General features: G+C 35.9%; 1 protein-coding gene across 1 annotated transcript in view; it reads right to left on the bottom strand.

Moving 5' to 3' along the window:
- Positions 1–559: 559 nt before the first annotated feature.
- Positions 560–13,465, bottom strand: part of creb3l4 (cAMP responsive element binding protein 3-like 4) — a 44,776-nt gene continuing 31,870 nt past the window's right edge. The window contains exons 5-10 of the mRNA XM_039752704.1: positions 9,423–9,509; positions 8,745–8,851; positions 8,049–8,117; positions 7,247–7,331; positions 5,554–5,650; positions 560–1,454 (exon numbers count right to left, since the gene is read on the bottom strand). Coding sequence (XP_039608638.1) covers positions 1,108–1,454; positions 5,554–5,650; positions 7,247–7,331; positions 8,049–8,117; positions 8,745–8,851; positions 9,423–9,509 — 792 coding nt within the window. The 3' untranslated portion in view covers positions 560–1,107. The remainder of the gene's footprint in view (positions 1,455–5,553; positions 5,651–7,246; positions 7,332–8,048; positions 8,118–8,744; positions 8,852–9,422; positions 9,510–13,465) is intronic.

The raw sequence follows: 13,465 nt of genomic DNA, 5'->3' as shown, positions 1-13,465 counted from the left end.
GATAGAACCTTCTTACTATAACTGAGAAACAGTGTGATAATAAGCTTAGTTGTGATAAGAACAGGTCCCAGTAAAGAGGGACCCATTTTCTACTCAGAGATGGGATAAGCATACAGTTTTCTGACCATTTTGAAATGGTTCAGAAACGTTTTGAAATGTTTCAGAAATGTTAAGTAAATAGTAACGATTTGAGATGTAACAAGATTTCAGCTTTGAACTGAACTTTTCTTAACATTAATTTTCTTTTTTGTGTGAACTGTTTTACTTTGAAACTTAGCTAAACTTTTAAAAATGAAGATATTTTGTCTGTAGAATCATTTCGGCACGTCAGGCTTTTGTCAAATCTCATTTTTTGAGTTGAAGCTGCTGAACTTTGGTAATTTTGGGAAAACGCAGCTACAGTGTCTGTTTGTGGACATCTAGTGTCATGTCTGTCTGTGTTCAAGGGCTGAAACTCTACAGAATGTAAATCCGAATTCCTGTAGCCTCTTAGATCCATTTGGGTTTGTTTAAACATTCAAATTTAAAACAATTACAACAAAAACAATTATACTAATTATTTCTGGTTGCCATTTGAATAAGTTTTATTGCCTCACCACCTTGCACATTATTTTATTTAGCATTTGTGAATATTTGTAAGCAAACAAATAAAAATTAAAAAATGAATAAAATAAGACATACTTTAACAGACAATTGGATCGATTTAAATAGAATAAAATAGGAAACTCTTAAATGCTTTTCATTTAAAATCCCCTAAGAAGAGAATCTTCCTTTTGGTCCCATGGCACTAGCAGTTAAATTTAGGCCCCACACACATAAAGGTAAAAGGAAAACTGTGGTAGACACATTAAAGCTTTAAATTACCAGTTTTTGTGTGGTACTTCTGAGGTGGCTATACGCCTGTGCCACTTGTGAGCCTTAAACTATAAACCAAATAAATTAAAAGGGTGACAGTTCTTCATGGCGGAACACTGCTGCTGACTTCACAAACAAATATATCACTGTTCATCTGAAGTGAAACAATTGAGTGTAGCACATACAGTATCTGTCATCTAAATCCGAAGAACGTGTCAAAAAGATATTAAAAAAGTCTCTTTACAGTACAGTTCACATTTCATCAGCATGGACTAGCTTGACTGAGTCCATATTATTGCTGCTCTGTTCCTTGAGATTCTTGGCAAGCTGATTTGAATCTTCATTGTTCTCTAAGAGGTGTGAATTGTTCTTGTCTTCTGTCTCAACAGGCACCTCTGAATTAACAACACGTTCTGAGAGATTCTCCTTTCTGCTGTTCTCGACAGTATTGACGGACTTTATGAAGGAGATATTAGAAAGTACAGTGTCTTCTAATTTACTAGCATTGGAGGATGAGAAAGAGGGTCTGCCAATGATATCCTCATCTGAAGCAGATATCCTGAGAGATTCAGGGTCTGTGAGAATGTTCCTTGAAATAACTAAAAAAAAAAACACAGCAATAAAATGTTGTTATTCTGACATAATGATGCCCTATAATGAAGCAAATAAAGGAAACTGTGATAAATCACAATATACCTAACGATTTCAGGTCATGTTGTAAAAAAAATCCAATGCTCATCCACTATATTTGTTTCCAGTGTTGATACAGCCTTTCATAGACCAACTTCACAAGCTGATTCAAGCCAGGATCCTTTTTGAGACCTCCACAAGAACCTTATGCCAAGGCCAATTTATTATAGCAGCAGAGAAGTGCCTCCTACGTGCTTCTGAACAGGAATGTGACTCACACCCAAGCCACCTTTCAAGTCAAGAGGCTTCATTGTCATAATAATAATTCTTTACATTTATATTGCTCTTTTCATAGTGAGTAGGGATCCACTTCAACAACCACCAATGTGCAGCATCCACTTGGATGATGCAATGGCAGCCATTTTGGCGGCAGTACACTCACTCGCCATACCTCAGATTTTAGGTGGTGATAGACAGTTAGCCAATTAGAGGCAGAGGATGATTACGGGGCCAGAATGACTAGGCCAAGGAGGGCAATTTAGCTTGGACTTCGGGATACACTCTTCTCTTTACAAAGAATGCCCAGGAATCTTTTATGACCACAGATAGTCAGGAATTCAACCGAAGGAAGGTGCCATTTTTACAGTATAGTGTCCCCATCATTGCACTGTGTCATTGGGATCCACACACAGAGCACAGGATAAGCGCCCCATGCTAGTCTCACCAACACTATTTCCATCAGTAACCCAAGCTTTTCCAAGATGGTCTCCCATCCAAGTACTGGCCGGGCAGAACATGCTTAGCTTCAGGTGTATGACCTGTTCTGAAGTGCATGTGGTATGGCTGCTGGTCAACCATCCATACACAGTATTATGTCATACAGTGGCACGAAATAACATTCCCCAGGACTCCAGAGCAACATATACATAAACAGAGGAAAGATGAGATACAGGTGAGGAACTATACTATAAATAAATATATAATAGGTAAGTGAATAGACAGGCTCTTTTTATGCTTGGCTTCTCAACATGGCTCCATGTCCTTCTTACAATCTGCAGACACATTAGCAGGGTGTCTCACGTGTCAATATGCTGATTATGTTAAAAAAAATATATCAATTACAATTACTCTTACACCCACCAGCAGTCCGTAAATGTGACTTTTGACTTTTATTTAAAACACAACATAATATAACACTGTCAACAATGCCAGCTTCAATTCAGGATCATGGATCCTATTATTCCTTGGCTATTAGTTAGTGTGAATGTTATTAGTTACAATATGTGTGTATTCAAATCTCACCACTCATGGATATGCAATCTGTCAAAAAAGCCACAACTCCTTGTATATCTGACCAGCATCATGTAAAACAGCCTGACACAAATACTCTTCTGTGACTGACAGCAGCAGTTTTTAACTCATTCACCTTATCTGTGCTTACTTCAACAGCAGCAAAACGTTTTCTTGAAATGACTTCACTTGGAATATTTTCACAGTTCTGTTTAATTTTTTTAGAAGTAAATTCAAAATTTACAAAACAAGAGCTTTGCTTTCTTTTCTTCATTTCAGAGTTAAGCTAGACTAACTGAATCCCAATATATATGGCATACATGGCTAATTCGGCTTGTGGTAACAGCATGCCAAGAACCAATTTGATACAATACCTTCCCAGGGACTGCAGTTCAGGTTAATTAATGGCATGGAAGGTAGACGAACTCCATTTCAAGGCTAAAGAAAACTAAAACAAAACAAACCACCCCAACAATATTCTTCTTTTGAATTCATATTTGAGCATTTTGTCTTATAAATCCAATAAAGAGCACAGATAAGTTTATGAGAAAAAAAAACATGCTTTTAAAATCTATTACCAGAGACACTCCAACCCATTTTGATTTGATGCTTTCAGAGAAACCAAAAACTTCAATAGGACATACCAGAACTTGTATTTTGCATCTTGGGTTCAGCCCAGTAAACGATATTAAACAGCAATGCCATTCCAGAAGTACTGGCTGATTGCTATCCTGTTATAATGGGCCAAATGAAACACCTTCAAAACGACAAATGTGACCTGGGAACAAGACATGGCTAGTCTCACACTGTTTCCCTACCATATGGTTTGGCTGTATTGGCAAATCCCAAAACATTCTTCAGACCAAGTCAAGGCTTCTAATTATTGCTTTCCTCTAAACATTTCTACTCCTTTCTCAAATTCTGCCATGGCTTGTCAAAGGATTCTCTCGCGAGTCCCTGGCACTCAAGCATCTATCCCCGCCCAGCCAGAAGAGCTCACAGACAGCCGTCTTCCCACTCTACATGTGAAGAGCTCTATTACTACAATATTCTCTCAAACATCCAGTAATGGGCAATGAATGATTTATAACACCACAACATGCTTTAAAAATGTATTTTCAGGAAATCTTTATACAATTTTGATCTTCAGGCTTCTGGGGGTCCTAACTGTTAGCCAGGTAGTTTCAGGTCCTGAGGGGCCACATGTATTTTGCATCTTTGTGGTACCAAGTTGCATGTTGTTGTTTCATGGAACTTTGGATATGGAGAAGAGAATTATGGGCACCATTCCATGAGTTCATTTTTATGTATAACGCCATTTTCTGCCTAATCCTATTACCTTATTAAAAATGTAGGTACCATAATTGATAACATTCTCAAGCCCATTTAATCCAAGTCATGGTCATAGGAGAGCTATAGCCTTTCCCAGCACCATTGGCCAAAAGGGAAGAACCACCCTGCATAGGACACCAGTCCATCATAGAGCCCACTAACTCATTTATCCACACTCACACAGGTCAATTAAGAGTTGGCAAATAGCCTTAGCTGCATGTTTTTTGGAAAGGAGAAAGGAAAACTGGAGTACTCAGAAGAGTGCCGACTCAGACACAAGGAAAATGTTCAAAATCCACAAACACAATGACCAGGCATGGGATATGAATTTGGTTTCTGGATCTATGGGGTAGAGGACTACATGTATTGCTCTTTTTAAAAGGTTATTACAAAGAAAAAAAAATTGACAAATAAATTATGGGTAAAATATTCTAAACACTGAGATAAAAAGCTCAAATATTTAATAAAATATTTCACTTAACCCTTCAAGTTTCCAAAATAAGTTGTGCAGGAGGAGAACAGGCATCCCACATGAGACGGAGAAGCAGCCATTATCCAGACGGGAGGCCAGCACGACAACATAAATGGATTGGCGGGTAGAATAAATAAATAACTTTTTACCTGACCGGTGTAAATTAATGGAATGACCAGCAATAGCCGGGAGTCGGGACTAGTTCAATCCCTGATGTGATAGGTGAAAGTGGTCCTCACATAGGAATCCAGTCAGGACACCTCCTGAGACGTTTGGAAGTTGGAGTCTGGAAGTGCAGCCCTGTTGGGGTCCCTGGGTATCGTTAGAGGGCACTTCCCAGATGGAGAGGACTTCCCTACTTTCTTTATGCCTGGAAGTGCTTTCTGGAAGATATAGCATGACACCGGAAACATTCCTTGGTCTGGCTTAAAAAGGAGCCCGCTGCCACACATGGACATGTCGGGAGGCAGTGGGCAGCACTCAGCGGAGGAGAATAAGGAGAAAGAATTGCATTGGTTCATTGAGTAACTGTGGCACGTTGCAAGAAGGAGGTCTGTAAAAGTGTGTTTATGGAATGAATATCCATTATTTTATTCATATATCATGGTTTGTGTTACTGTGTCTGTGTTTTGGGACTCTCTTGCACAGCTTTCTGGTTACAATTGATATAAAACTCTTCCCACTTGATGGCATTTTCCATAAGTACTGGTGTTAATTTGAGGGTCATTTTCTCACACTTCATTGCTTTAGTGGATTGTAATCCATTTGATGGATCATGACTGAATGTGTCCAATGAAATCAGGTAGAGTCGTGTCGGTAATTAACAATGCACTCTGGTCAATTTGTCAGTGTGCCTGAAGGCTGATGTCACATGTCAGCAATGCTCAGCATTGCCAATAAAAACCTATGACCAGACCAGTTTCTTACATTTAATATCTGTACATACACACTTCCTAAATACAAGATAGTCTCACCTCCTGTTGGCTTGTAAGCCTCATCAGTGACTGCTGGTGCAGAACTGAAGGGACCATAACTGGGAAATAAGATCAGTGCAAGAGAAAAAATAATAATCTATGAAAAGAAAAAGCAAAAATAATGATGTTAATTTAATACATAGAGCACATGAACATCTAAAATCACTGCTTTGTGCACTTCCCTTCTAGAATGTAATCATCATGTTCATATATTTTTGTAAATCTCCTTCACACATATTAAAGGGGCAATAATGCATATTGTCAACGAGTGGTCCATCATTAGGTAGGACTGAACCCAGAGAGTGAGTTTCTACACCCAGGAATTTAAACGCTCAATAAGCAAAGGAAGACTATCTTTAGCATTTTTTTTCTACTTTTACATTATAGCATTTTTAGATTGATAAGTGGCATCAATAGATATCATAACATAACAAAATGTTACATTTTTTATAACAATGTAGCAGGCTGACATGCCACAGTAGTAAAAACATATGCACACATACAGTACATTGGGTTTGCTCTTCAAAGCAAGCATTGAAGTATAGCATTTAATCACTTAATATAAAGTAAGCATGACAATCTAACTCTTTTAAATAGCTTAGATCATCACAATACATAAAAGTTAGTCAAAAGAATAAAAAAATAGCATAATATTCTCAAAGTGGTTTAGTTTAGAAAGAATTGTATTGGTTCATTGAGTAACTGTGGCACGTTGCAGGAAGGAGGTCTGTAAAAGTGTGTTTATGGAATGAATATCCATTATTTTATTCATATATCATGGTTTGTGTTACTGTGTCTGTGTTTTGGGACTCTCTTGCACAGCTTTCTGGTTACAATTGATATAAAACTCTTCCCACTTGATGGCATTTTCCATAAGTACTGGTATAAAAAGAATAAAAAAAATAGCATAATATTCTCAAAGTGGTTTAGTTTAATTCACTGTCCCAGGGGACCATAACCTACCTCAAAAGCACTAAGCTCAAAGCAAGAAGCACCCCTGGACAGAGTACCAGTCTATCACAGGGTCTGCTCAAACACATATCTACACTCACACAGGGACAGTTTGGAATATCACATCTTTGAGTGCACACTACCTGAAGGAAAACTCACACGGACACAGGAAGAACATGCAAACTGGACAACAACAACAATGAGGCTTAAAACCCAGGATGCTACATCCATTAAGCAGCAGCATTGAGAACTGCACTTTCTTGACAAACTGGAAAAAAACAAGTGGGGGTTTAAATTCTAGTATGTCAGGTCTTTGTCTTGTTTGTTGCTTTCTTTTCGAACTTTCTGATGTTTTGTTTTACTTTTATCTAGTTTGACTATGAAATCATTTTTTATATAAATTTGACTTGATTGTATGCAATGTTATTTTCTTGAAATGAATAATTTTTTTTAAATAGTTGATTTTAACTTCAAGCTTCAACATCAAATAAATAAAAGTTTTTATTGTTGATCTTTCTCAGGTCCATAACAGAGCAGCACACTGGATTAAGTTAGTGTTACCAATCAACCTAAGATCACAAAAGCAAAGGTAAGACATGCATACTTCATACAGATGGCATGCCATCGCAGAACTGAACAGAATTCCTCTGTTATATCGCAGTAGTAACACAAACTGTCCTATAATTCCATCTCCAAAGTACACATATGATTGAAAGAGGAAGTAACATTACAGTCATCTTACCATGATACACGTGCTGGTCTGTGCAGCTTTGGTTGCTGTCTGCTTGATTAGAGATTGTAGCCTCCTCAACTGGCTTAAAAGAGACCTGACCATGACAAAAAAAAAATTGATTAACTGTACAATTCACAACACAATGCCAAATCCAACAAACCAAATCCTAAAAACAGTTTTCCTGTAATAAAAATCAAACCATAAAAACCCTTAACAACTTACATATTGGGCCAGATCAGCTTTGTTGTGTTCTCTCACTGATGAACGTATACAGTACAGTGCAACAGTCAAGATGTACATAATTAAAATATTTTACACTTTTCTCAAGAAATATGTATATTTGTATACTATATATCTGAAGTGCAGTGAAGTGCACAAATTTTGAGGTAAGGTTGTTCTCATTAATCCTGGTGCTAAAGAGTGGCGACATAATGCATGTCGATTAGAACATGCATGTAAGAACTTCACCATACACAGTACAATAATGACTCCCTGACATTCAAAAGTTAGTGGGATCTGATGATGTCAGAAGGCGATTGAATGAATGAATGAATGAATGAATGAATGAATGACAGAAAGCAAACTTCAAACTTTCACTATTCTGGTAATTCAAAACTAACATGAAACCTGTATCAAACTGGCATTAAATATTCCTTACACTTTTATTCCCATCAGGCTTTTTAGAATTTTATATTTTAAATCACAGCACATAAACAGCTGAAAAATCATTAAAATAAACCATTTTTATATAACATCTTTATGTTTTGAACACCACAACAAATAACCAAATCAAAATTAAAACTTGACTTACATATTGTGTTTTTCCAGTTGCTCTACTGTCTTCTGTAGCTCTTGGTTTTGCATTGAGCATGCAGCCACCCTGCAAAGTAAACCTCACAATTAACACATACATGAGCGTTCTTCTTTTATTTTTCTTACGGTGCTCTGACCTTAGTCATGTCTACTGATCGACTGGTTTACAAAATGGAGAGAACTGATGGAGTACTTTGTTTCTAGCATCTTTTTTGGCATTGCAACTTACCAAGGGAGAGTCCCCCTTGATAAATTGAATGTGATTCACCATCGTCAACCCATAATCATTATAAACAATACCAAATTGTGAACTGCACTAAACAATATTACCTGCTGTATAATGAAACATTACTGCCATATAGATACCACAGCAGGATGATATGCATCAGAAGGGCTCTGGATTCTACCTTTTATTTATTTTTATAATTTTACTTTTTAATATTTATAAAGCATTATAAGATGTTGATTTCTATGAAACCATGCTCTATAAATAAACGTTGTTTTTCTTACATTTGAAAAGCACTCTTAGCTATTTGTTTTATTAGGTTTTTACAATTATAAAGAGCTTTTCAAAAGAAACTGAAGTGGCCAAAATAAAATCATGGCTGCTCCTTTAAAGATAATTGGATTATAAATTCAAAAGCAACAAGTGAAGACAGCAGTGGAACTGAAATATAAGTAAAGCAATCCCCACCTGCTCTCCAGTGCATCAATGTATTCTTTTTTCCGCCGTCGACTGTCCTGAGCAGACTGCTTGTTTCGTATCTTTCTGCGAACTTTCTTCAGGATGCGCTCCTCTGCCTTCCGAAAATAGCAGTGTCTTGATCATTTTCAATATCATTCAGATCACTGAGTTAAACTCTAAAGCAGCTCATTACAATACAGTATGGTACTAGCAGTTAAAACATCAGAATTAGTAACACTGTTCACAAGTTCTCCATTACAGCTAAAACCTAGTAAAAAGAATGATCAGAAATTGTAGCAGTTTCACTTTACTAAAAAAAATAAAAATGAGGATTTTTGTGTGCTATAAGAATCGTCATTAATCCATTAGCAAATGTTCACAATCCAGATGAAGATTACAGAGGTAGAAAGAATCTGTTCATCTCTTTTCTTGACATGCTTAGTGAACTACAAGACCATGGGGAGCCTGAGCCAATAACCCTGGGTAATCCTGGATTGAATGCTAATAAGGCCTAAGGAACACTCACTCGCTCGCTCTGGCGTGCATACACATACACTCATACATTCATACCAGTTCATTTAGGAGTTTTACATTAACCTTGAACACACACCTCTGAAATGTAACTTCTTAGATATCTTGAAATACTAAATGATTTGAAAACTAAAATAGTAACTGAAGCCAGCCTACCTTTGTAAGTGGCAGGTTGTTGGGTAGAGACACGCCTTCCTGGTTCAGGAGTCTTTGTTCTTCTTCTGTCAGCTGTAGATCTGGGCACTGCAGTAAAGTAGACATTGTAGGTACTGGTTTACTATTAAATTGTCTTTAATATAATGTTAGAGTATCTTTCTGTTCCAGTCAATTTTTTTATGCAGTCTGTTGGGAGAATTTTTATAGAACCAGGCCAGATGCTATTATAACATGAACTGCAGATGGGGAAGACACAGTATGTATAGCAAAGCTGGAGCTTCAGCATCTGTAACCACACATCCAACATAACAATTCAACTTTAGAAAGAAGGAAACAACTCATCTTAAAAATATTAAACTAAAGATTGCAAAAAACACCTGCCTATCTGCGTTTGATCACAAAGACGTTTTTTACACATTCATTCTTTGATTAATTCATTTTAAACTTTGTGATAAAATCTAAAAAAAAGGAGTCTGGCTATTTTATCCATTTGAGCTACTTGAGACAGAAAATCATAAGGAATTACTGAATTGATTTAAATGTGCCAATGGGCTTTAGTGAAAGGGCCTCATACACTGATTTATCTTGGGTATATTATTACTGCACAGGCTTACACAAAGCAGGATAAAACTGGCTTACCAAGTTTTGATCAACAATGTTGCAAAAAGCTCTGTTCATGAAATATATATTATAATGACTTCCATTCCCCATCAACACAATGGACTTGAAAGTGCCATGCAAGCCTATGATACTGAATACTACAAAATTGAGCAGTTGGCAGTTATGCCCTTAAAGTTTGGTATTTTTTAAATCTCTCACCAGCTTACAATTGTGGACAGTGTGGCACCAGAAGAAACTTTTATTTTTAATCATAAAATCTGGTGAAAATATCCAATTCAAAGAAGAAAAACTTCTAGTTTCTGAAAACATGTCTTCAACATTTTAGATATCAGAACATTAAAATATCCGAACAATTATAAGTAGAACAGGCCACTCAATCCAACAGGCGTGTCCATCCTATTCCCCTAGATTGTCTAAAATAACATTAAAACATAAGTTTCCTATTTTTCAAGTGAAAGTTAGTTCTTCACAATCATGGTATTTATGAATTTGTCTAATTAAACTACTTTCTAAAGTAAAGTATATATTTTAAAAACTAAAATTCTCTTCCTTTTATAATAGAGGTGAAGGGTAATGGAGTCCTATAATTAAAAAATGCCTTTAAAACTTAACCAAATATGTCCATTTTTCAATCCAAAAATGTTATTGAATACTAATATGTGTCTTGAAATTACATACATATTGCACAACACTACATCCTTGTCACTTTAATATCAAAAAAAGCAAAACACTGTTGTGACAGTCGGCAGCTTTAAAAGGAGAACCAGCCATGTACTTTACTCTATTGCTCTTCCTCCTCCTAGATGAACTTTTAGCCATAGTGACATGATTTCAATCTTGTCATCGACAAGCACCTTTGATGACATTATTTATTGTTGATGTGCAGATCTGAATTTCTGCCTCTGTACTGTAGATAACTAGACAATAATAAATGAAAATCTGAATTCATCTTGTTGGGACTGAGCAAAATATAATACAGAATAAGATGTAGATTTTATACACTATAACAAAAGTACAATGAAAATCTTATGAGCTCATTTTACTACACTGTCAATCATCCTGAAAACTGTGGACCATTTAGGAAACAATAATCCTATGAATCGAGTGCTTATCTGTCTGTTATTACAAGCTATGGCAGAACATAACTGCTGAAGACACAGAACTGCAGAAGCAAAAATATGATAAAAAGTAGAATATACCTTGTAGTTGGGGACTTGTTAGGGTTGTTAGAATATCATCCATGAGAGTTTGTGAGTAGACAAGTGAACAAGAAATGTATTCTTACCTGTTTCTGTATCTGTTTAAAAACTCACAATTTTATGTCATAAGTTAATATATACAATGATTGTGAATAAATAACTTAATAATATCCATTAATTTCATAATCTGAAAGGACCAAAAACCCTACTCTTCACAACACAATTTGGTAATGTATTCCATGTGTCTATGGTTCTTTGTGTAAAGAAAGCTTTCAACAGTTGTGCAGAATCAGCCCTTAATAACTTTCCAACCATGTCCCTGTGTTCTTGTTAAATAATTTATTTTCAGTGATAGCTGGAATTTACAGTACTAATTTCATTTATAATTTTAAACACTTCATTCATTGCACCTCTTTATCTCTGATTGCTTACATTGAAAAGGCTTGACTCCTACAATCCCTCCTCATAGTTCATACCTCTTAGTCCTGGAATCAGCCTAGTGGGTTTTCTTTGGACTTTTTCCAATGCTGCTACATGTTTTTTACTTTCTCGTATTGAAGTATTGGGAAAGTATTGGAATCCTCCAAAGATTCCATTTCGATATTTTGATAAAACCCGATGTTTTAGACCTTCCTGAGTCCTAAAATACCATTTTTGGAATTATATCTGTGTCTTTGTGTGTGTGTGTGTGTGTGTGTGTATATGTAAACACAATAACTTGAGTACACTTTCACTTAAGTCAACCAAATTTTGCATACAAGTATTAGGTACAAAACATAGATTTCTAACAACTTTTGGGCTATTTCCGTTAACAGGAAGTGGTATTTTACCTTTTATTCATGCAGCTGCTGAGTGTAATTTATTCAACTTTACTTTTATAATAATTGTACAATATATTATTAATTTGATTTGATGTTGATGGTTCTTTAATGTACATAATATAAAAATATAATCATTGTCTTGCAGTTTACTCCTCAGATATCCATCCCAATATCTGAGTATACAAGAAAGTCTAGGAGAGACCACTCACGATTTTTGTAATATGGAGACCAAAACTATACACAGAACTCCAGGGGAGGCCTCACTAGTGTGTTATATAACTTAATCAATACCTTCTTAACTTGCATTGTATTGACTTCCTTGACATTCTATTAGCCTTGTTGAGAGTCTGCACACCATCTGGACGTAGATAGAGACGAGGCCACTGTGACTCCTATATTCCTTTCAGGTTTGAGACCTCCCATTGCGTATATACTTCCTGTGTGCAACACTTTACATTGACTTACATTAAATGTCATCTGCCACAAATCTTCCCAAGCCTGTATTCTATCAAAGTCCCTGTGTAACAATTTAGCTGATTTTTACATTATCTAGTATTCCTTTTAGTTTGGTATCATGTGCAGACTCTATCAGCCTATTGTATGTATGCTATAACAAGTATGCTGCTGCTGGAGTATGTGAATTTCCCCTTGAGATTAATAAAGTATCTATCTATCTATCTATCTATTGATTATGTTCTTGTCCGGATTATTTATGTATATTAAAAAGAACACAGGCCCCAGCATTGATCCCTGAGGGACAACACTTTGAACATCACCTAATCCTGATATATTTCTCCTATTTTGAATACAATAATTCATTTTTAACACAGGTTTTTAATACTCTTATTCCAGTAGCAAGTATACATGCTCTTTTTTCTCAGTTCACAGCAACTGACATAGGTAAAGTTTTCATGTAAATAACAGCCTATAAAGGAAATATAGGAAGCAAATTTGAAAGGGCTGTGGTGTAAAATAACACAGAAGTAAAACATGTGCCTGTAGCTGATTATTATCATATGTCAGATAAAATGCATTGGAAATGAGAGTTCCTGGAGTGTGAAAATAAAATGCAAAGGTGTAGTGGCTATAGCTTCCATTAAAGGAAAAGTATGACTACATCATTTTCAACATTAGTTACCAGTAACCACATAACCTGAGGGTGAATATTTTCTGCCTATGTAGAGTAGGATCAGGTGAACAGAGAAGTCAGACTTTTGTGAAAAGCTGGTCTAATTATGTTACTTCAAAAATATGCGTGCAATATTAGGACATGAACTATAATTAGCTACAATGTCAGTTGTAAGACTTTCGTTTCATGTTTCTTCTGATGCACCAGAGCTTGAAATTGTAATCCTCTGAGAGAAATAATTTTGTTTTCATTTTGCAAATACAGCCTTAATTA

The sequence above is a fragment of the Polypterus senegalus genome, chromosome 1 (assembly GCF_016835505.1).
Source record: "Polypterus senegalus isolate Bchr_013 chromosome 1, ASM1683550v1, whole genome shotgun sequence".
Taxonomy (NCBI): Eukaryota; Metazoa; Chordata; class Cladistia; order Polypteriformes; family Polypteridae; genus Polypterus; species Polypterus senegalus.
Note: the sequence above shows the minus strand (reverse complement) of the source record. Positions and strands in the feature narration are given on the sequence as shown.